Here is a 24,557-nt window from a genome sequence, read left to right on the forward strand (position 1 = left end):
AATATTTCACCTCTAAAGCTTATTAGGATGATTAGATGAATCTACGGTTTTTTTTTACTTTTTTGTTTAATAAGAGACAAAATAAGAGATTCGAGTATGCAGTTCGATGCGGACAAAAATCAATACTAGATAGATTTATATTAGCAACATTATTTCCATAATATAATCAATTTCTTGTCAAACCGAAGCAAACTATTTTTGGAAATGCATAATTTACTCAAGTATTGAATATCTATTGATTCTACTATTTTTTTAAATGCATAAATGACTCACGAACAGCAACAATTGAATAGGAATAATTTAGATTAATTAATAATAGTAGACAATTTCGCAGTTTATGAATTCAATCTATATACATTGAATTGAATAAGTATTCAACCGTTTGAATACTAACAAGCAATTCACAACTGAAATATTACCGTATAATTTATATATACAGTATTGGAATTGCAGCTTGGAAGCAAATGATGTCGAACGCAAATGAAGATTAGCAATGCAGAGGTTACACCGGTAATATAGCCTCGACCGTCAAATTCGTTGCATTGGATTCATTATTTATACATAAAAAAATACAGAAGCGAGTATATGCTGCCAAAAATCGCTCTACACGCGGTAACTATCTCAAGCTCAGGGCTGTGATATGGTACTATGATACGCGGTCTAGCGTGCAGCTTTTTGAACCAGTTCCAAGCAATTTACAGACAGATGAAAGCCATTTCTCTAGGCAAAGTAACTGAATATAATGTTTCCGTTCCACCTTCACTTAGTGCAACACCGATGAGTAATCAAAGTGGAAGTTGTCTGTAACAGGAACAGAATCTAACAAAAACGTGTTTAATTAAGGAAACCCGTTGATTTTGTTACTAGTGAATTGATACGAATACGAAAATAACTGGATTGGAAGAATTTCACATCATAGAGAAGAAAATAAGCCTAGAAAATACTTGTCTCAATTTAGCTTCTGTCAAGCATTTGTAGTTTGGCCAGTTTGCCTTTTATTTTCAGACTGTGTATAGACTTATCATAAGTAATGAAAATATTCCTTCCATACAAATAAAAAACAAAAAGTCTAATGTAAACGTCTGACAAAAAATTACTGATTCCTCAACCACATCGAAATCAAGACGTTCGTGATAGTAATAGGATGTCTTGCGCAACAATATGTACCCAAGCCTAACTAGATGGAGCAACTCGGCCTAAATAATTGGACGACCTTGTCACTTGGGTTGCACTAAGCACTAAGCCCCAACACAACTCAAACGACCTTGAATCGGAGAGAACGGGGGTAGAAAGTGACTACATCATCTGCTTACTGCTTTTCTCTCTCACAATAAAGCTCTTCAACTCTCTCTTTCTCGGACATTTATTCTCTATGAATCTCTTCAATCCTATCTCTCTTGAAGAGAATATCTCAACTCCCAATTATCTTCCTCTTTCAGGAAGCTTCTAGAACTATGAATATCGTCGACGTCTTCCGGCTTTCACTGATGCACCGATCAATAAACGCTTATATGCACTGCACTGTGACTACGACAATATACATTGGCCTGAATATTTCAACACCATCTCTCAATGGCACTTCAATCAATCACTTGTCCAACTACATCAAGTGTTCGCACACAAACAACAACTTTTCAATGCATTGACACACTACAAGTGCATTGAAGACACACACATTCAATAATCAATGAAAGTAAAACATGAAACTTATGACACCTTTAAACAGATATTTTTTGTGAATAGATTTTCTTGAACTGATACAAGAAAAACATTTTCAACCAATGAAGGAGTTTATAAATAATAACTAACTAAGAAGGAAAATCAAGACTGAAAGAACGGTTCAACCAGGAACAAGAAAAGCGTTTGTAAGGTGGATTGTACATGAAATTTGATTGACTACTTCTAGTCAAACTAGATAGGATGAATTAAATGTTGAATGGTTCGCTAAAGTAAAAATATTTACATCACAAGAAAATAGTGCTTAGGGAATTCAATAATCATGGATTGTCCAATAACATCAATCTATCATAAATAAATAAAATTGGATAAGAAAATAATAAAAAACAATGTCAAAGGAAGTTGGAAATATTTATCAAGTCGAAAATACTAGTAAAAAGATGTGACAAGTGTACAGAGATGCTATCAGATGATTATGAAGTGACAGTTGGCCAAGACAGATTCTACAGACCAAGTAGAGAGGTAATATTGCCAAGTAAAAAAGAAAATACACTTTCTAGTTCCAATTTTGACATTTGAATTTATTAGAGTCAATGAAAAATAGTGCTTTAGAGGGCTTTTGGAGTGTTAATAAGGGAGAACTCACTAGTGCACTAAAGGAAGTTGGATAAATATTGGATCCGTTGTTGACTTGTATCTTGCTGAAACATCATGCACTATTTAACCTATTTCATTTACTGTGGAGTTGTGTTGTGTAGAGTAAGGAAAATGTAGCAGAACATAAATGAAAGAGAAAGTTGTTTACTGATTAACAAGACAAATACCAACCCCTACTTCTTGAATGGATGCGTTGGGAAGAGACTAATTATTATGATCAACCATTTATCATTTAACAATGACATTACGCTTGAATGAGATAAACTAACGGTGTTGTCACATGGATGCAAACCAGAACCTATCTCAATAATAACTGACAACGGACCTTGACTCCAAAAAAGTTGACGCTCTTGGAATAAATAAATCTACAACTAAGTGGCCTTGTCCAATGAAAAGTGGGCTAACCAAGGAATAGTGGAAATCCTGCTTATTTAAATTTGCACCAATAGACTTTAGTATCATAAAATTTAAGACTAACAAGCAATATTAAATTGAATTGAAATAAGATTATGCAGAGGTATAAAATATAGAGATTATGCAGAGGATAACATTTTCAAAGTTACTCGATAGTTTCTTTTGAAAAAAGCTCTTGAAAGATAGAATAAAGGAATGGAGCTCATGAATATCCATTAAAATTTATTCTAATTGATAAATTATGACTGCATATCTGTTATTACATAATTTACGCAATCAAAGTACACTTAAATAGCTATAAAATCTAAGAGAAATATTTGGTGAAGATTAGATTGAAATTTCTTAAAAATATGAAGCTATTACTGAATCATGAAATAAAACATATGAAGTAGTTTCAAAATGTATTTCCGTTGTTAAAATAATGAATTTTGCAATTATATTTATTTTCTAGACTGTTTGGAACTGTCAAAAAAGCAATAATAAGCATGTGTACAGAGAATTTGGCACAGATAAGTACCAAATTTCTTTAATATAAGCTCTACATTAATGACTTGGCCCGGGTGATAGCTATAAAAAGTATGAATGCCTATTTTGACGGTCAAGACTTTGAACCCTGGTTTAAAGCAGGTGCAAAATTTCTTCATTAAAGAAAAATGAACTTGAAAGGGATTTAGCTTTACAGATAGAGTACCATCAATCCATAAGTATGAAAAACATTGAAAAAAATGTCATAAAAAACTTTAGTACTCAATTACAACCTGAACAGATTACATGCTGATTTTTAGAAGTTGTTGAATAATTTTCATAGAGCTGATGCTTTCTTTATAATTTTACGGCAAGCTTCACCAAACTCTTCAAGTTTGTAATCAAGAAGATATATTATGCTACGATGAAATTGAAAAAATTATTTTCTAAATTTATTGAAAGTGTAAAAATAGTATTTGAATTTTCAGTAGCCAAACAAATAATGAAACTGATTTGCACTTGAAATGGCTCTATTGAATAGAAAAATGTTGTAAATTAATAAAATATAGAAAGGTACTAGGTGATTTTCATTTTACTTCAATAATTAGTTTAGCAACCCTATTATAAAAAAGTAAATGATGAAAGCTAGTGAATTGAATACTAGAACTTAGTTCAGTACTAAACGCGCTCAAGTATTAAAATATTAAATTATAAATATTCAACACGTACCTCACCAAACATTGCTAGGAAAAATTCAAATGTCACAAATTGATTTCATATTATGAAATAATTAATGCCGTATTTAATGCATTATCTTGTTTAATCAAGTATTTTTAAATATATTTGCATTATTGTGCAATTAAATTGTTCTCAAACGATAAATTAATTTACTGTGATAGAGCGACGAAAGTAAACATATGGGCAAGGTTAGTTTTAGAAAATACAAAAGAATAATGAGCTTTTATTGGATAATAAATAAGTAATTTATTAACCTAATAATAATCTAGAAGAAGTTATTTTAGAAATGTACTGATAAACTATAAACAAATTATTTGAATTATCATTTTACTTAAAGAATGTGAATTATATGAATTTATTTAATATTTTGAGGTTATAATTTCAAGTAATTAACTCATTATTATTTTACATGTTTGATTATCCATCTGTCTTCTGTTTCAAGATGTTGAACACATGCATAGCAATCTTCAATAAATAAAAAATATTGTTGGCTGTAAATTTGACGTAATAAATCTGTGATGAACTAATTTTGAAAACAACTTTGAATTTTGAGAATATTATTATTGTTCAAATAATAAAATTTAATATAGCGTCTAAAAATTGTTTATTTTACAGTGCTTCTCTCGAGAAAACTCTGTGCATGTACAGAACATAGATGAAGTTGGAGTAAGTTTTCGTTTGTGCGGATCCGCGTTCGGCTGCGTCAAGTCAAAATAGCAACTATCCAAAACAATAGATTTCATCTATTTGAATAATTTTAATTATTTCTGAGAAACTTTCTTGCTTTCACCACCTATCTTTTAAAACGAAAAAGTTTCTAGCATGTCGAAAATTTCATGTTTTCTGCTCGAAATGTCTCGACATTGACGAACATAATCATTAATTAAAAAATAACTATAAGTTGGATAAAAATGATCTAGACAACAATAGAAAGGAGACATTCTCCCCTTTATTTTAATATAAAATTATTACGCATTACGACGCCCCATGATTCTGAGAGAAGTGATATTCAAAATAAAAACAAATCTTCAATTGTTTCCAATTTTATCATAAAAGTTAAATTTCCTTTTAATCCTTCAACCCTTAAGCGTTTTTAGTACTACTAGGATATTGGGGATGATATTCTACATTCAATTCTGACGTAGAATTGGAAATTTGAGAAAGTTGCAATTTTACACGATTTGGCAACCCTGTAATTTCTTCGGATGGAGGGCCAAGTCTCAACTTATACACAAACTACAATCGCTTACGCAGCCGAACGCGGATACGCACAAACAAAAACCCACCTTAAAGCAGGATTCGCACAAACGAAAACCCAACTTAAAGCAGGATTCGCACACAACAGTGACTAAGCACCCTGACATATAAAAACCATAAAATTGCATTCAACTCTCAAAGAAAAGACAACAATCATTATTCATTAGATTAAAAACCGGTTTATTTATAGTTATAGTTATTCATTAGATTAGAAAACTGTTTAGTTATAGTTACATGGTTACAATTTTTCAAGTTGGGAATTGCATCTTCACACATTACAGGAACATTCTTAAATATTTTCAAAATTGAATAACAATAAAAAATAGCCAAATACAAATTTATGCAATTATCAATAATCAACCGCTATTAATCATATTTTGACAATCAATCAGATTAGACTGCAGATTAGAATCAATGAATATTAGAATGCAACAAAAGGATTATTTATTGTATTTATTTAATGAAAATTTTACAGTAACATTTATTGGAGAATTGGGTTGATAATACAATAGTTTTCTTATTCTTCCCAGAGCAGAACACGTCTGCAAAGCTTAATGATTGAAATGATTTTCTTGCAGATTAGCACGGATTACAGACAACATTTGATGACAAATTCCTCCGTTTTTACGTCTCAGGTCATCACACTTCTACAAAAAGTTTGTAACTCTTTCGCAAAAGAAAAGCCTTGATAAAAATAGCAGTACACTGCATATTTTATCATCAAGTTTCCATTTCTCTTAGTTTCATTTCTCGCTAATTTCAATGCCAGGGATACTTATTTCAAGCTGACCAACAATAATTATAACAGTAGACCATCGATCAGTATCTGTGTATAGGTGTTGGGCGTATCAAAGCGACACACACCTTGAATGTTTGTTGACCTTGAAATGATTCTAGATCGAGATCCGTTTAATGAACTGCCGCCGAGAATTAGCCAGCCTACGTAAACCGAGATGCAATACGCTTTCATCTGGTGTCTGCTAGTTAGGTGCTATGACGTCACTCGCTTTTGTTGCTTGATAGAGTAGAAAAGAGCGAATCAAGATATGATAATAAACCTATTCGCGTAGCTACCGTTTATAGCTGATATTGATTAAACAGACGTCTAGTATTGAATCGGGCATCAAAGTTTTTATGACTTCTTTTATGTGCTCTAGTTCTTATGGATTGACTCATTCTGAAAGGTCTGAATCACCTGAAACAGCTTTTTTATACGATAAATGGAATAACGGCAGAGAAATGAAACTTCAAATGTCATTTTTGATTGTCAAGTTGATTATACAAATGTATTTTATATTTTAAAACCTAAGTGATCCAAACACAAAACTTCCATCACAAATACCTAGAATAATTATTAAAATAACGTATTAAATAATATAATACATATTTCAATTATATACATTTATGAATTCGGTAATTACCGTATATGATTTAAATAAAATATTAAACATTCCCAGATACTTCAAATTATATAAATGTTGAACAGCCAAAAATTTCATGAATGATGAAAATATATTGATGTTAAATTACTAACTGGGAATGATAAAAATATAAAATGATCTATGATTATTGTTCATTCAAAAAACTGCATTTCACCTACAATGATGACAATTTATTTTAGCAATATTTTATTTTTATTCTTAAAGCGATCAATTTTTTAATAATTTAGTTTCTCGGAATCATAACAATTTGTAAATTTTACTAGTCTACTCCTCCTACGTTAACAAAAATGAAGCTTCATCAAGGTCTTAAATTTAAAGACTTTATTTTATTATAATTATTATTGAAAACTTCATTTAAAAAAACGCAATTTCCCTGTCAACACATCATCATGATAGCAAATATGTCAAAGTACAACGCCGCCTAAACTTGGTCGTCCCTTGCTTATTCATTGAAAAGCATAACAAACACATGAACTTATATACATCACAAACTAGTCCTACTAAATAATTTTTAGTATATAGTATGACAACAAAAACATCCTCAAGCTGTCAACAGCTTGAAATCTGTGAGGAGATGAGCCTGTGGACTACGTCGTTTGAACTGGTGCAAACCAGAAGGGTCAACAGGTCAATTATTTAGTCAATTTGGTGACTATACAAGTGCATACGCCTCAACAGAGTTAATAGTGACGAGGTTGCGGAAGTCTACATCAACTGACAGCGGTCTGCTATTGGTCAGAATGTGGGTGTTGTTGTCAGGAGGGGGGGGATTGAATTCTCACAAAGGACACCATTCAGATGAATGACCGTGTCAAACATTCTAGAACATTTTTAGAGAAGCGCGTGTTTGTGAGTTGAGGGGAGACTGAGCACATAGCGCTCATGTTAGTATGACTCAATTGACTTCATCAGACGACTAGATCACAGACATCACTAGCATCGTCACATCACGCAGGAAACGTCTCATATCTTAATCAACCAACGACAAAAATCTTAATCTACCATTGTTTGATAACAAACTTGAGTTGTAAACAAATTAATTCTATAGAAAGATTTTAGTCCTTTTTTGTTTTTGCTACATAATCATAGATGATTTTCTTTTTATAAGCCGCTTTTTGAACTTCACATATTATGGATGCTTTGACTAAAATTACATTGACGCATCTATACTAGGAATAACCATTTGGCCCAGAATGGAGTTTCCATAAATTATAATTAAATGCAGAGGGCATCCTCTCATCCATTTTTTTTTAAATACTCAGGTTCTTCAATTCTAACATCGATGTTCATCGCATAAGTTGGATAATTTCATTTTTTATAAAATTAATTTTATAAACACTTCAATGAGGAATTATTGGAATCAAGCATTCATTTCAACTTCACTGGGATAATAAATACGTTTCCTAGATTATTTTTATTATTAGTTTTTAAGGATGCCATTTTTGAACAAGTAATTAAATTAGAAGATTCTAACAATTTTTAGAAATTGATCGTATCAGGAATTCATTATCATTAGCCTATCGATTTCCGGTATCCACCAGTTTTATTGCAGTTGACACTATTTACATTCATGTACCGTATCTCAAGACAAGAGGATAGATACGGAATGTTATTTCACAACATTTTTTAATTTCCCCACATAAACTGGACTAATAACGTCCTATGTCTATAGATAGTAGTACAACTACTATGATTGTGACAAATATAAGTAACTAAGAACTACAACTATCCAAGTAGCTCAATAGGACAGAGATATGGGGTTTAAACGTTATTACTACAAAACAATTCTATCTAAATCACCTAACAAAATTTGAACTAATTACGTTCCTAATTTGCTATTAATAACGAAAAATGGCATAGTTTCCAAACTTGAATATTTTAGAATAGAAGCGAACAAAAACGCTACGTGCCATTGGACCGATAGGCACTGTATAATTTTATAATTTTAGTTGGAAACTTAATTATTTATTGTATAAAAATATTTGCTGCCAAACTCACGGTTGAATGTCGCCAGTAACGGATAAGTTCATGGATGTCGGTGGAGGGCGCGTAGAGTAGGAAGTCACGCCACTCATTGAAACTGATTTCCAGACTTCCATCCTGATCCATCCTGAAACAAAAATATTACAAGTCAAAAAACATTATCATTAAACAACTTAAATGACAATTCGATGAAAATATTCAGCTGTGATATGGAATATAATACGGAAGTTATTAAATTAATTGGAAACATTTGTTGGATATTTAAAAATTGCAATATGAGAAATTGAGTTATGAATTATGTATTTATTATTATGAGTTATAAAATATTTACCAATATCAATTATTATGATTTGATACTTATAAATATACTAAGATTTATATATAAAAAAATTATAAGATAATGACTAACAGAGCTTATGTCATGTATATTCAAATTATTCAAAAAGAGAGCAATGGCCTTGCCTATACCTTTTATAGACTAATGACCGGCGAACTTCGTACCGCCAAAAAGTCAATGTATCTCATGTCACACTTGACTTTATTTGGTGAATCATGAAATTTATTTGACAATCAATATATTCATTTACATCTCAATACGGACTTCCTATGTGCTTAGTCTTGCAGCATTTATTACTCCGGAAACATATTCTTCTTAATCAATTGGTAGTAATATCTATCAGTTAAGTGTTGAATTGAAAAAATAGACAGGTTAAATCAGTCTTTCAAAGATGAATTTAACATGTTCATAGTTGTTGATTGTCAATAGATGGTCCAAGAAATATGCGATGAATCACACATAATTCCATATTCTTTACATCTTCCATTATAGGATGAATATAAGCTAAGCTAAATAAAAAAAATTGTAAATTATTCTGTCAGTCTCCAGTAATTAATATACAATATGAACAACTCTCTTCCATGAGGTGAATAATTTTTTTCCATTTTTCAGTTTCTCAATTATATGGGAGTGATTATTATTTGTATAATAATCAATTAAAAGGCATTATTTTCTACAGCTGGTACCAAACAACTAAACTTCAACTCCAAACTACCGTATTAATACCAGTACACAATTTATCTGTTTATTACAGCTGGTAACTTCAGATGCTAAATCATATTATCACAACATGATCTTGAATATTTTATCATCTTCCCCATTTTTCGGTAGCCGCTCGGCCGCCAATTTCGAAAACATAGGTCTGTAAAATGGATAATAAATCATTTTTATCAGCCCCATATTAAAATTTCTGGTCAGAAACCATCCCCAATATTCACACAACATATTCCCAAAGTTTCATGCCGAACTGTCAAGTAGCTTTCTAGTCTATAGGAACAAACAAAAAGACATTCATTTTCTATATATAAAAAATGATTGTCTGTTTTGTGTTTGCTTGTTCCCTATAGACTTGAAAACTATTTGACAGAACGGCATGAAACTTTGGGAATATGTTGTGTGAATATTGGGGGTGGTTTCAGACCAGAAATTTTTAATAGGGGTCTAATAATAATAATTTATTAATCCATTTTACAGATCTTTGTCATCGAAATTTTCGGCCGAGCGGCTACCGAAGACCGAAAAGATGATCATGATTCAAGATCATATTGTGATAATATGATTTAGCATCTAAAGTTACCAGCTGTATAATAAACACGTCACCCTGTAATAAATTGTGTACTGGTATTAAAACGGTAGTTTGGAGTTGAAGTTAGTGTAGTTGAATAGTACCAGCTGTAGATAATAATTGTTCCTTAGGAGACCTATACAAATAATTATCACTCCCCTATCATTGAGAAACTGGAAAATATTGGAAAAAAACTATTCACCTCATGGAAGAGAGTGGTTCATATTGCATTTTTCATTAATTACTGAAGAATGACAGACTAATATACTTTTTTTTAATTTAGCTTAGCTTATATTCATCCTAAAATGGAAAATGGAAATAATATGGAATTCTGTGTAATTCATTGTACATCGCATATTTCCTGGACCATCTATTGACAATCAACAACTATGAAAATATTAAATTCATCTTTGAAACACTGATTTAACCTATCTATTTATTAAATTCAACGCTTTACTGATAAATATTACTATCACTATTTTATCGCTTTACTATTACTACGATTAAGAAGAATATGTTTCCGGAATAATAAATGCTGCATGACTAAGCACATAGGAAGTCCGTATTGAGATGTAAATGAAAATATTGATTGTCAAATAAATTTCATGATTCGCCAAATAAAGTCAAGTGTGACATGAGATACATTGACTTTTTGGCGGTACAAAGTTCGCCGGGTAAGCTAGTTATATAAATATATATATATATATTATATATATATATATATATATTATATATATATATATAGCACATAACAGAAGACACTTTAAAGTTTGTAATATAAATTAAAACAGGAGACACGATATAAATAGATTGAAAACAATTAAAAACTTACATTAGAAATGGGGGAAATTTTCGGAGACTGAGTCTCCTTTCTCAACCAAGAAGACTGCCTTCTTCTTTCTTCTTACTTATGAAAGTTTTTAATTGTTTTCAATCTATTTATATCGTGTCTCCTGTTTTAATTTATATATATATATATATATATATTATATATATATATATACTTGTAGCACATAACAGAAGACACTTTAATGCTTGTAATATAAATTAAAAACACTTAAAAAGTGTTAAAAGATATAAAAAGATTGAAAACACTTAAAAACTTACATTAGAAATGGGGGGAAATTTTCGGAGACTGGGTCTCCTTTCTCAACCGAGCACAGACTGCAGTTTTGAATCCAACGGTCGTGTGACTACAAAGTACGCACGGAGACTCAATTGTAGCAGCAGAGACCACAGATTACGCGGTGCAGACGGATGGAGAGAAAAAGGGTACAGATTCAGGGGACATGATACCCTTTCCCACTTCCTCAATCAACTCAACTCCAACTACTCTGTCTCCTTCACCTGGAATATTTCTGAATCCTCCATCAACTTCCTAGATGTCAATGAAATCCTTTCCAACTCCAATACCTTATCCACCAAAACTTTCACCAAATCCACCCACACTCAACAGTTCCTACACTTTGAGAGTTGCCATCCCTACCACATCAAAAGATCCCTCCCACGTTCCCTCTCAATCCGAGGCCAAAAAATTTGCAGTGATCCCCACCATCTTGACCAGTACCTCAAAAAACTCCACCAATCCCTCCTGAAATGTAACTATCCTGAAAGGTTGTTACAGAAACAAATCTCCTCCAAAACTGGCACTAATCCAACCACGAAAAATTCCCAAATCCCACAAACTCCAAAGCTCTGTACCACCTACTTCCCTGGAATTGAAAACCTCAAACCTGTCCTTAAAGATCTGTTCCATGTCGTCTCCTCCAATCCCTCTACCAAACACCTTTTCCAGCAACCACCCACCCTCATTTATAAGCAACCTCCCAACCTCAAGAAAATTCTCAGTAGAAACAAATCACTCACCTATGATGAAATCCCAACTCTACCTGGTACCCTACCTTGCAAACGCCCCCGCTGTAAAACCTGCTCTATCACTGATTCTTCCATCTCCTTTACCAGTCCTATCACCAACTACACCCACCAAATCCATCAATCCAGTAATTGCATCTCCAAAAATTGCATCTACCTCATTTCCTGCAACTTCTGTCCTGCCTTCTACATAAGTGAAACCACCACTGCCCTAAACCTCCGGATCAACAATCACAGGGCTTCCTTTAAAAATAATACTTCCCTACCCATCCCTACCCATGGCTCTGAGCACAAGAACTTTGACCAATGCTTCAAAGTCAAAGTCCTTGCCACCCTCCCTCCCACAGCCCTCTCCATAGATGTCAAGACAAAAGAATTGGCTTTTATTTGGGTGCTTGGAGCTGCTTCCAGTCCTGGTCTCAACAGATAGCAATAGTACCATAGCTACCAACTGTTTAATTAAATTGAAATAAATTTCATCATATAATAAATTTCACAGCTATCAAATATATATATATATAATATATATATATATATATATAATATATATATATATATATATATATATATATATATATATATTGATGACCTGGTTACACAAAGGCCTGTTAAATTTTAACCATAATTAAATGACACGAGAACGCCATCTTTTTCAAAAAAGCATTCTCAGATTGGTTCTGGTGGCATTTAATCATGATTAACTTTGATTTAAGTAGTTTTTTTTCAATAGGATGAATGATAAGAAGGAATATCTATTTGTCTATAACGATAGTGTGGTATCTCGAGTTTTTTTTTGCAATAACCTATTTGATGAACTCATCCTTACTGGTTGGAAAATTAAATATAATTAAACTAGGAGTTCCTTTAAAAAAACAATGAGCACAATTTTCTGACAGTATAAAAGTCAATTTATTTCAAAATGTGACTTGTCTTAACTAGATCTTCAGGAACTAGTGATGAGACCATCAACTAACTTGGCTGTATACAAATGAAACCTCAATTTTATATCCTCATACAAAATTTTCAAGTCCTAGAGATTATTGGGGTTTGATAGAAAGATTTAGACGTTTATAAATGGATGTATAATATTAGTCATGAGATTTGGAAATAAATGGTGATTATTGTTGAATAAAATAATCGACAGGATGTGGTCAATATTCACTAGTTAAAGTGTGATTCATCCCTTCAATCATAGTCGGGAATAAACGTAGGTCTCATAAGTAAGGTAAGGTAGAGCTTGCCAATTTCCAAATTGAATGAAAAAAATTAACTTTGAAAAAAGTTTAAATGATTCAATAGTTTCAAGTATTCATGACATGGAACACTTCAATAACTAGTTTTTTAGTTTCAACAATTAAATTTTTTCCATATTTTCTAGCAGTTGAATATTGTTCTAAGGTTTTTTATGCTCGAGATGAAGCCTAAATGATTTAAAATGGTTTTCTTGTAATTTTCATCTTATTGACAGTACGAAGTGAAGTATGAATTGCTTCTCGTATTTTAGTGCTTAAAAAAATTGAGAAAAATCACTAGAGAAAGTTTACAGGAAAGATTAGGAAAATGTTACTTGTCACATTTTATGTTCACCTCAGTTTGAGAGTTATCTTTTACTTTTGCAGCAGGTTAATATGTCCAAATATACCCTATTATTGAGCAAGAATAATGAGAAGGATGATGATGATGATGATGAAAGGGAGATGATACACTATTTGATACAATCAACATTTTGTACAACATTGTGTAAATAAAGAATTTGATTTGATTTGATGAATGGACTAACAAGAATGTTAGACTAACTATGTTGCAATGTTCAACTATGTTAAATCTTAGAATGTTGGACAAGCAAATGTTTTAGATAGGTTTCATCAGGACAATGTTGCATGATAAAATACAAACTAACAGTACTAATAGTTAGTTGGTTATTGGAATGGGAAAGTATCAGGACCTCATATCTATCTACTATATAGGAGGTCATGAAAGTATAAAACTATTATCTTGTATTTTATCATGCAACAGGGCCCAGGAAGTGAAATGATTTTCAAACTATATTTGATAATTATTAGTGGAACTGGTCTCAAATACGATCACTGATAATAAATTTTGACCATCGATTTAGAATTAAGAGCAGTTATTTTTATATTGAAAAGAGGACTTCAGCAACAGACCAAATAGATAGACTGTGTTATCAGGCAAATGACAGACTGGATGCAAGTAGAACGCCAAATAAAGATGCAATTTAGTGCATTTATATCATCTGCAGTCAGAAAAGTAGATCAAACAGAAGGAATTTATGATTTTTATCAACGATATTTTGATGGCATAATAAAAATAATTATTCGTTTTTTATGTATACTGGACATAAAAGAGATGCATTTTACAACACAGAATTCTTACCAGTGCAAAGCACGAATTTACCAGCTAGTATTACAAAAAACCAAACAAAGCAAAAGCTGATGAAAAATATCAAGGTAGATCTCAGAACAGTCCTAGTCAATGAAAAACAATGAGATACAAAATAACTTATTGAAAAATTGTATTTTTTTGGTCCCTACTTCACCAATCCATGGAAGACTAAATTTATTTGACGGATGTGGTCTTTGAATTTTTATTCAGATATACGGTAAATATATCACATTTTTGGGGCTTCAAATTAATAGGGCTTCCTATTAAAGGGATCTTCTCATTCTTCTACAAGTTTAAACTGTATAAATGAACATTTTACATTCGAACAATTCAACATTACGATTTCATGAGGTGTTCTGAGTAAAGATAAAAGTGCCGTTTCTACTTTATTATTGTTAATCAATAAGCAGATAAGTGGTGAGAAGTCTCCACTCAATAATCTGAGATAACGATAACACTACGATCGGTGGGGGAGAGGATACTCTGCTTTTAAATTGTTTTTATCCAATTTCTGTTTTTTGAAATACTAGACATCTATTACGTCTTTTCGTTTTTATTCCTCTGAACACGAAGTTATCTTGATTGTTCTTCTATCTGAACTTTTCTTCTATTTCATTTAACAAAAGTAAAATCCCTCCAAATGGCGATATTGATGACAGTTTTCAACTCACTTATCCCATACAATCAATGATTTTATTATTAATGAATGGAAAATGTTCAATATTTATATTATACTCACTCTAGTATAAGAAAACCAATACAATACGGTAATACTATCCTCAACTTACTGAAGTTGAAACAACTGGATTATAAGCATTTCTATCGGACGAGATTTGTTTTTTTCTTTAAAAAAATATACATACATACATTTTTATTTTACAGCACAAACTTTCATTCAAGCAATAAAAAAGTAAACTTTCAAACATTAGAGTGCAATAAAAATGAAACTTCTGATAAATATTCTTGCATAAAGTAATACATTTTTTATTTCTTTTTACAAGTTTCAGTGAAGGATGTCGGCAATGAATACAGAATTTTTTGTTTAATCCTTATGCTGTTTTCTTCAGCATATTGTACACGACATGTACATTCTTCTATATTATGATAGTTCAGTGAATTACTTTTTCATAGTTTTTTCTTTTATTCTTTTATATATATTAATATTATTTGTTTTTTATTTAGAGGATCTCTTTTATTTAATCATAATCTATCCAATAAGAAGTTCTTATTTCTACTAGTATAAAATAGATTGAAGGCGACTATCCGTAAACATACACATGTATAAAGGCATTGTCAGTAAAAAAAATACAAAAAAATCAAATACTGTACATGATTTATAACTTACCAAAGCCTAATATGATAACTTTGTTCTAAACTCTATCCAATTTTATGAATTGTTATCTTTTTTGCGGCATGCTAAATTTTATATTTAACATATAAAGCACCATGAGTGGCAAGCGACGACAATTATTGTATATTTTCTTCTTCTTCTTTTTTATTATTGCCTACTTTAAGAGATAATGAATCTGGATGCAGATGTTTATGATTCTCCTTTAATAGACTGTGTTATCTTTAATGATATAAATATTTTCGCTAACATTGATGCTGACAAATCGACGGCGTTTAGGGTTATCCATCAAAACATTCGTAGTTAGCCTATAATAAAAACTTTGATTCTTTCGTAGTTCTTTTGCAAGGGCTTCAAGTGAAATTTCATTGTATTATCCTTTCGGAAGCTTGGCTTAAGGATGATAGCGATTTAAATAACATTCAAGGATACACTTTGCATAGGTCCTATAATAACTTAAATAGTAGCGATGGTATTGTCGTCTATATTGATAGTAGCCTATCCGTTACTTGCAGTCAGCTGTTACTGGGTGGAGTGGCCACGAGCTTATCTCTTCATTTCAATTGGGAGGGGGTTGAATTCGATCTGTTGGCCGTTTATCGTAGTCCTAATTCCAGCTTTCCACAGTTCATCGAGGGTCTCTCTGCGTACTATGATAATGAATTTCGCCATTCCAAATTATGTATATTTGGTGGAGATATTAATTGCGATCTTCTACAGCCTAATCCTTATCCACTACGTGACGATTATTTGGACATGCTATGTGAGGCAAATCTGATACCGCGCATAGAAAACATTACAAGACCGGACAGTAATAGCTGCTTAGACCATTTTTTCTAAGACGGATGAGTAAATTTGTTGCAAAATCAGTAGTAATAGAATCAGCAGTGACAGATCATTTTGCTACATGTATTATACTTCACACCCGAGAAAACAAAAGACCTGAACAACGGGAGGTAAAGTTAATACGTAACTGGTCCAATATCAACCTTTCTATATCTCATCAAAACTGGGATCACGTAACAGATGTAACTGATCTAAACACATCCTCAATTAATTTTATCAGTACCTTACAAAATATAATATCATCCAATACTGTTGAAGTTGTTGATAACGCAAAAAATTCGAGGCTCAAACCATGGATCACTTATAATTTGGTTAACTCAATCCGCAATAGAGACAAACTTAGAAAACAGTCACAAAATCAACCTTTCAACCTGGCTCTAAAAAATAGATATATACGGTATAGAAATGGGCCCTCTACTTTTCCTCATTTACATCAATAACATATCCATGTTGCACCTACATGGCACCTACAATTATTCCTCTTTGCCAATGACACGGCACTTGTGTCTACAGGCTGCACATGGACTGAAACATTTAATAATGCTTCCTCTAATCTCGTTAAACTAAAAAATTGGTTTGACAACAATGTGTTGTCAATTAATATTTCGAAATCCAAGTGTCTACCTATATTCCTTCGTAATAGCCCCGGGCCCAGGGCGCTCAGGATGTATTCATGTTGTGACCCATTCTCCAATGACTGTAACTGTCCTGAGATAGAGAACAAGTCTTAACTCACAATATCTTGGCATAATATTCGACCACAAGTTGAGTTGGGTGGCCCATGTGCAGTACCTCAGACAGAGGTTGCGTAAAATGAATTATGACTTTGCACAGCTGAGAAGGGTCCTGAGTGCTGGACACTGTCGTTCTGTCTACTATGCATATATGCAGACATTGCTTGAGTATGGCATCTTGGCGTGGGGCGGTGCCTCCTTGGGTGTCCTGCGCCCTGTTGCGGTCTCACAGAGAGCACTTTTTAAAACACTATTGGCCAAAAATCATAGATATCCAACACATTTACTTTTCCAAGAATTCCCTGTTTTAAATATAAAACAATTATTTATAAAAAATTTACTTGTCTTTATAAAAAAAGTAACTTTGTCTTCAATGAAATTCAACATTATCATCCCACTAGAAACAGATTGCATATAAATATTCAATTTCCCCGTTTAAGTAATTCAATTCAACTTGGAAACTGTTTTCCTTTAGGCCATTGGCTTTACCGTAATGTACCGGACGAGATTTCAACTACTGAGGGGGTTAGCGTTGCCGTCTACAGGCGGAGAGTGAGCAGGTGGCTGCTCTGCATCGGTTCAGATGCTGCGGAGGCTCTTCTACATTCTCCATATAGATGAATATTTCTAGTTCTGAACACAAAATACCATTCAAATATTACACACAGTACCACGCTAATAAAGCTATATTACTCCCCCCAACTCAGCCCTTTAACCGCCGTCGAGCTGACACTTTCATTTTATTTATTGTTTTTTCCTATCTTTAGTTTTAAAATTTATCATTATAATAAACTCTCTTATTATTCTTTCAAATTTATTTATTATTCATAGTTTGTAATTTATTTTATTATTGCTAGTGTTTGCCCTCTGTCTGATAATTTGCGACTCCTCCCTGCACACTGACAAATCATCCAGGCAGGGAGAATTTATTCATGTAATTTATAACACTTTTATATTTTGTGAATATGTAATATTTTATGAATAAACCAATTTGAATTTGAATTTGAAATTCAAATAAATTTATAATAATTATATTAAAAATATAAATTATATTATAATATTATGTATCCTCTAATTGGCAACAGAATAGCCTACAGTTTCATATAAATATTCTGATATTAATTTTTTTCATCTTCACACACCTGAATCAGAAGATACATGAAAAAATTCTCTACTGCCATAGATGTCTACAATATAGACAACATGAGTTGATGGAGGTAATTAATTGATTAAATGAGCCAGTAATCTCTAATTGATTATTAGAGGAATCAATTATCTCTGTAATTAATATAACTCTGATATATATATATATATCTAATCCTATAACACAAAAAATATAGATATATGGCATTCAAAATGAAACCAAACTATATTGTCACAAATATTCCTAGATTTCAGTTGGAGCTCAAGTAGTTTGCATAACGACCCTTATTCGAGAGAAAACAACTTTTTTAAGTAACAATTTTTCAAAGGCAAATAAACTTCTAAAGAGCATTTAATACAATTTGTAAGCTTATAAAGAGCACGGTTACCGTGCAACTCATTTCTAATAACGCATCTTGAATCCTGAACAATAATCTAGTTGCAGTGCTATCTATTCTAAACTGTGACACAGAATTATAAATAAAATTAACGAAAGAAAGTAAGAACCTGTTTCAATGGTGCTACGAAAATGGAAATCTACAGCAGAACAAAATTGAATCCTTCAGTTAGGTTACATTTAAGATCATATGAAAAAGATTCTTCCGTTGTTGAAATTGGAAGAGCATTTTTCAAGATCGAGAGAAAAACTAGATTGTTGGAAATAAAGGAGATCTTGAAGAAAGTAATGAGCATTTCATGTTGAGTATTTTTTTTCATCCATCTGATAATATCAAATAGAATGCAAGTCTACTTGACTTGCCTGTTGAGCACTATCACAATCACAGTCACAGAGTAGATGATCTCTCTCAATCTCCACCGAGCATCAATATCTAATCAAGCTTTCCCACCCAGCAGAGAAACGTCAAAAATTGAATGAAAACCAAGAAGGAATTTATAGACTTGGTATAGGTTTTGTTTTGATTTTAGCATTAAGTGTTGTTGAGGTAGATGTGGTACCAAATATTATGTGTTCTGTAAAAATTAAAAAATCAAAGTACCCTTTTTCAACTTTATTTTATTTCTCACATGTGAATAATTTTTTTCAACTTTTACATAAATTCGAATAACCCTTACCAAAAAAGTGAATATGATGTGTTGTGTTGGTTTGTATTAGATGTATAGTGTTAAATTGTTATGTACTATATCAAGTAGGTTGTGTTCTATTGTATGTAAAATGTTCTACTAGTTTTATCGAATATGAATTGTATGTTTGACTATGAACATAGAAGACCTATTCTAATATACAGAGTGACCACGGGAAACATTTACATTTTGAAAAAAAAAACAATATTAATTTTTCAAGACAATTTATTCAATTTGTTACAATAGTAGTGAGCATATGCCATTTACTTCACGTAGAGAGAATTATGTCAGGAAGGTGACTTCTTCCATGAGGCGATTTTCTCTTCTGTCCAGGAAGCTCTTCCGCACTCGTTCCAGTGTATCGTCAGCGATCAACGCTAGTAGACCCCAGTAGGCCCTACGTACAGCCGCTTTCAAGTCATCTAAAGTACTGGATTTATGTCGATAAATTTGCTCTTTCAAATGTCCCCACAGATAAAAATCACACATATTCAAGTCCAGAGATCGAGGAGGGCAGTGCTTATCTCCAAAAATCTTGAAATCAGGGAGAGCTTCTTGGACAGAATAGAAAATCGCGTCATGGAAGAAAGACGTCACATAATACTTCCTGAAATAATTTTATTTACATAAAGTAAATGGCGTCTACACATACTATCTTACTCAAGTTGAATACATAGTATCTTGAAAATTAATATTGTTTTTCAATTTCCAAAATGTGTATGTTTCTCGTGGTCTCCCTGTAGTTTCTCTATGGTATTAGTATGCATTGTATAAGTAGTATGTATGAGTATTGTATCAAGTATGACTTTTACTGGACCACTTTTGTTAAGGTGAATAATTGCATTGAAACGCAATAAAAGTTATCAAGTGTCCTTTTTATTTTATCAAATCACAACTAGTTTCAACTAATTAGTCTTTTGAAGTTTAAACTTTTTTGCGTTTCAATAATTTCAGTAGCTCTATAGAGGAAAAAGAGTGGATTGTATTTGATGTGGCATGGTTTGGTATCTGATTAAGGTATATTGAAATGAGGTATAAAAGTGTTGAATTGTATTGTAATGAATGAAGTTTTAGTTTTTAACAATGAGTTGTATTGTACAAGTATTACTTGTAGTGTTTGTATCGAGTCGTTATGTTAATGAACCAAGTGTTTTGTGTTGAATAAACTGTGTTTCTAATTCTATCAAATGTCTTGTTTTGGTTTCTATATGTTAACTTCAGATGCACTACTCCAAGTATGTTTCGGTGCAATGCGCCAAAGTTCATGAATTATATAGAATAAGGAGAGTTGCTAAAGGTTTTATCAATTGTAGCAAGTTTGTTTTGTTGTAATGTATTGAGAATGATGAGTTATACTTCATCAAGTCTGTTTAGTTGTATTGTATCAATTATTTTGGATTGCACTGTAATAGTGTGTCAAGAATGTTCAGTATAACATCAAAAAATTCTTGAATTAACAAGATTCAAATTCATATTTCTTCATAGTATCATGTTATCCACACTACAGTATAATGCTCATTACTTATCCAACGGATCATTTATAACAGAATCTATATACAAAAATACTTTTTTGAAATTTATATCATGTTGTAATCAATCATCTTCGTAAGAAAATATATCAATGCACGTAAAAATGAACAGTTTCTGCGATTACTTAGAAACTGATGAGTTATAACCTGATAACTAGTCAATAGAAAATAGAAAATGAAACAAACTTTGCTGAACAACTGGAGAGCGGCTCGTAAGTTCATTTTGAACTTTTTGCAATATTGTCAAGTCCACTTTCCAGTCTTCATCTATAACAAAAATTATGAATTAATAAAACAAAACAAGACCTGCAACCCGTTAATTTCAAATTAACAAATGATCAAGTTTACTTTTAGCACCATTGAATTGGAATGAATCAAACTCACATAGCAAATAAATAACGAACATACTTCTCAAGCATTGAAGAATTAATTTCTAACAAAATTAAATGGAACAGAATTGAATAACTATCACACGATGTCCTGTCATTAATTTCAACATTCTACAGTCGAATTTAAACTTTCTGAAGAACTAAAATAAATAATAAGACTTGTTGCTGCCAAATTGATTACCACAAGGTTATAGAAGCTTTAGAGGTTACCGTAGACTACTTGTCAGCCAAACTTGTAATACATATATTACCCGAAGAATAAGTTAAGCCACTGGATAGCGAATGAAATGAATACATAAAATAGCCATGTGCTTCTATCAATTAATTTTTCTTTGATCAGAATTCTGATTCGTTTATTTACTTTAATCCATTAAAATTAATTTAAATTTATTTTATTCCATTGAATTTACCTTATTCCATCACAGAAATGGATTTAAGATTGTATAACAATTGTATTACAGATTTAAGATAATATTAGGATTGAATTAAATTTAAGATTGCTATTACAACAAGATTCATTCTACTTCAGCACAATGTCTTTGTTTGTAACGTTTTGTGAAAATTTAAATAGTACAACAAAACGATCCAGTTGTTATTATTAACTGTAGATTGTTATTGTTATGACCATGGATATTAGTGTCACAATTGCAAGTCTTATTAATATTGAATATCAAATACATCGTCACTAGATAATCTTCAATAAAAATATGTATATTATATTTTAAAGATGGAAGAGAGCATTTTATACCAGAAATCAAAGTATTTCTATCCTAAAGAAAAACTCTACATTAATTTTTCATATTTGAAAAAAAATATATTCTTGAAAATTTGTCTAGAACGGTCAAAATTGACTTTTTTCGGAATCGATCAAAAATCTTAAAAATCTTATCGACCTGTTCTCAAAATTATAAGAATAGCTCTTCCTAAACTACAATCCTAATATCTATTCTCTATTGGCAAAATATTGGCTTAGGGAACAGAATATACAGCCAATCTAAAGTCTAGATTGAATGAATCATAAAAAAATCAAGTTCAACATCTGAATTAATTCATCTAAGAGGAAGTAATAATTCCTATTATTTCTTCTCAAACTAAAGAGCAATTTCTATTGGAATAATGTCATTCCAGGTTGAAATTAGATAATTCAATGGGTAGTTTGGGTAAAACACGACAGGAAATGAGATTATAAGTAGCAGGAAATAGTATAATAAGCTGATTGTAATAAAGCTGATTATAATAAGCTTGCCATGGAGAGATTATTGGATGAAGGAAATGTGACTCATTTCCATTATGAAAATAGATTGAAAAATTCAAGGAATGATACAAGTTTGGATTAAGGATGAAATACGGAGGAGGATGCAATGAGTTAACTTATTTAGTGGGTCAACTTTACTTCCACCTATTCAAAATAGAGTAAGAAAAAAGAGCAAACCATTACTTCAGTGGTATTTATTTATAAAGTTACATGGTATCAGAAAACAGACGGTTTTCTATTGAAATTTAACAGAAAGTGGATCATAGAAGATTCAGAAGCAAGGTTATTATAATGTAGGTGAGTTGTAAATACTTTCACCTATAATAAGATTAAGCAGCAGACAGTGTCTGAGAATGAAACCTTACAAGAAATACTAATAAAGGATTTTATCTTTTTTGACCTCTGGGTTAGCACATAGTTTTCATACCAAAAATTGATTTAATTTATTTGTATTAGTATTATTTGTTCTCAAGTTGAAATAATTTAATTTTCATTTCTTATATTTTCTTATAATTTGAAGAATATCTACTCATATATTCAGTTTTTCCCTTCGAATAGGATTTGGTTAATTTTTTTATAAGAAAACAAACAATATGGCTTATTGAGGATATGAATTTATTCATAATACTGTAGAAGGAAACCCCGATAATGTCAACAGGAGCAAAAACGACATAGGATATGGAAATGAGTTCGTTATTAATCTACTCAGGGACAAGAAAATTATTTTAAGTAATAAAATACATAAAATTCTAGTTTACTGAATATCTATCTATCAATAAAGTGGCGCAGCGAAATGAGACATTTTTCAATTATATGATTTCCAGGAAAAATCATGAAATTAGTCGATTACTAATGAAATTGCAAGTATTCATTTACACTCCTAAAAAAAATGTATAAAGTACCTCCATACTTGTTTAGATAAAATCGGAAAAATATGCTCACATTCGGCATTGACAGCCTGTTATGCGCCAACTAAGGCGTTGCACCCTACCTGGTCACAGGTTCGAATCTCGCCAGTAGGCATGGGCGTTTGATTATCTCATAAAATCACACTCGCACTTTACATTACCCACGCACAAGCAAAAAACTCATGTAGGCATCATCCGCAATAAAAAAATTTATTGTATTCATCATGATATTCATGTTACTACAGTCAAAATGTCATAAAGTATCTCTTCACTTTTTAAGTTGACATCAGAAAGATGTTCCCTCATTCGGTGTTCTCAGCATGTTATGCTTGTTACGGAAACACAGTTGGTGCAGCAAATATTGGGGAAAGGTGATGATTTAATTCAAATGCTTTCCTTTAGGACGTCTCTGATGCACCTTGGCTACAAGTTAACCCACAGGGCGACATTCATCACTTCAAATGTGCTAATATTTATTTCATTCACAATCACAAATCATAATTATAATATAGAATATAATATTATATATATATATATATATATATATATATATATATATATATATATATATATATATATATATAATAGAATATTATTATTTATTTATAATGCTGTCAAAATATTCTCTGTGCAGCAGGCAATTTATATGACCAATTTAATGATTCTTGATTACTGATTGGCAATGTTTTAACATCAATTGTGCAACATTTCGAACAACTACCGCCTCTTATAAGCTGTAAACTGTCACATTAAAAATTCCTCGTTTCCCTGCGCAGCCCCATATTATATTTA

At 31.6% G+C, this 24,557-nt stretch overlaps 1 protein-coding gene across 2 annotated transcripts in view; it reads right to left on the reverse strand.

Moving 5' to 3' along the window:
- The window catches only part of LOC111050456 (calcium-binding mitochondrial carrier protein SCaMC-2-A), a 104,995-nt gene that overhangs the window by 63,833 nt on the left and 16,605 nt on the right, over nucleotides 1-24,557 (reverse strand). The window contains exons 1-2 of one of the 2 annotated variants that reach the window (XM_039430800.1): nucleotides 21,400-21,418; nucleotides 8,649-8,760 (exon numbers count right to left, since the gene is read on the reverse strand). In XM_039430800.1, coding sequence (XP_039286734.1) covers nucleotides 8,649-8,759 — 111 coding nt within the window. In that variant the 5' untranslated portion in view covers nucleotide 8,760; nucleotides 21,400-21,418. Of the gene's footprint in view, nucleotides 1-8,648; nucleotides 8,761-21,399; nucleotides 21,419-24,557 lie in introns of those variants that run through there. The other variant, XM_022336779.2, reaches the window with a different exon arrangement.

This window comes from Nilaparvata lugens, chromosome 6 (genome assembly GCF_014356525.2).
Source record: "Nilaparvata lugens isolate BPH chromosome 6, ASM1435652v1, whole genome shotgun sequence".
NCBI classification, from domain to species: Eukaryota; Metazoa; Arthropoda; class Insecta; order Hemiptera; family Delphacidae; genus Nilaparvata; species Nilaparvata lugens.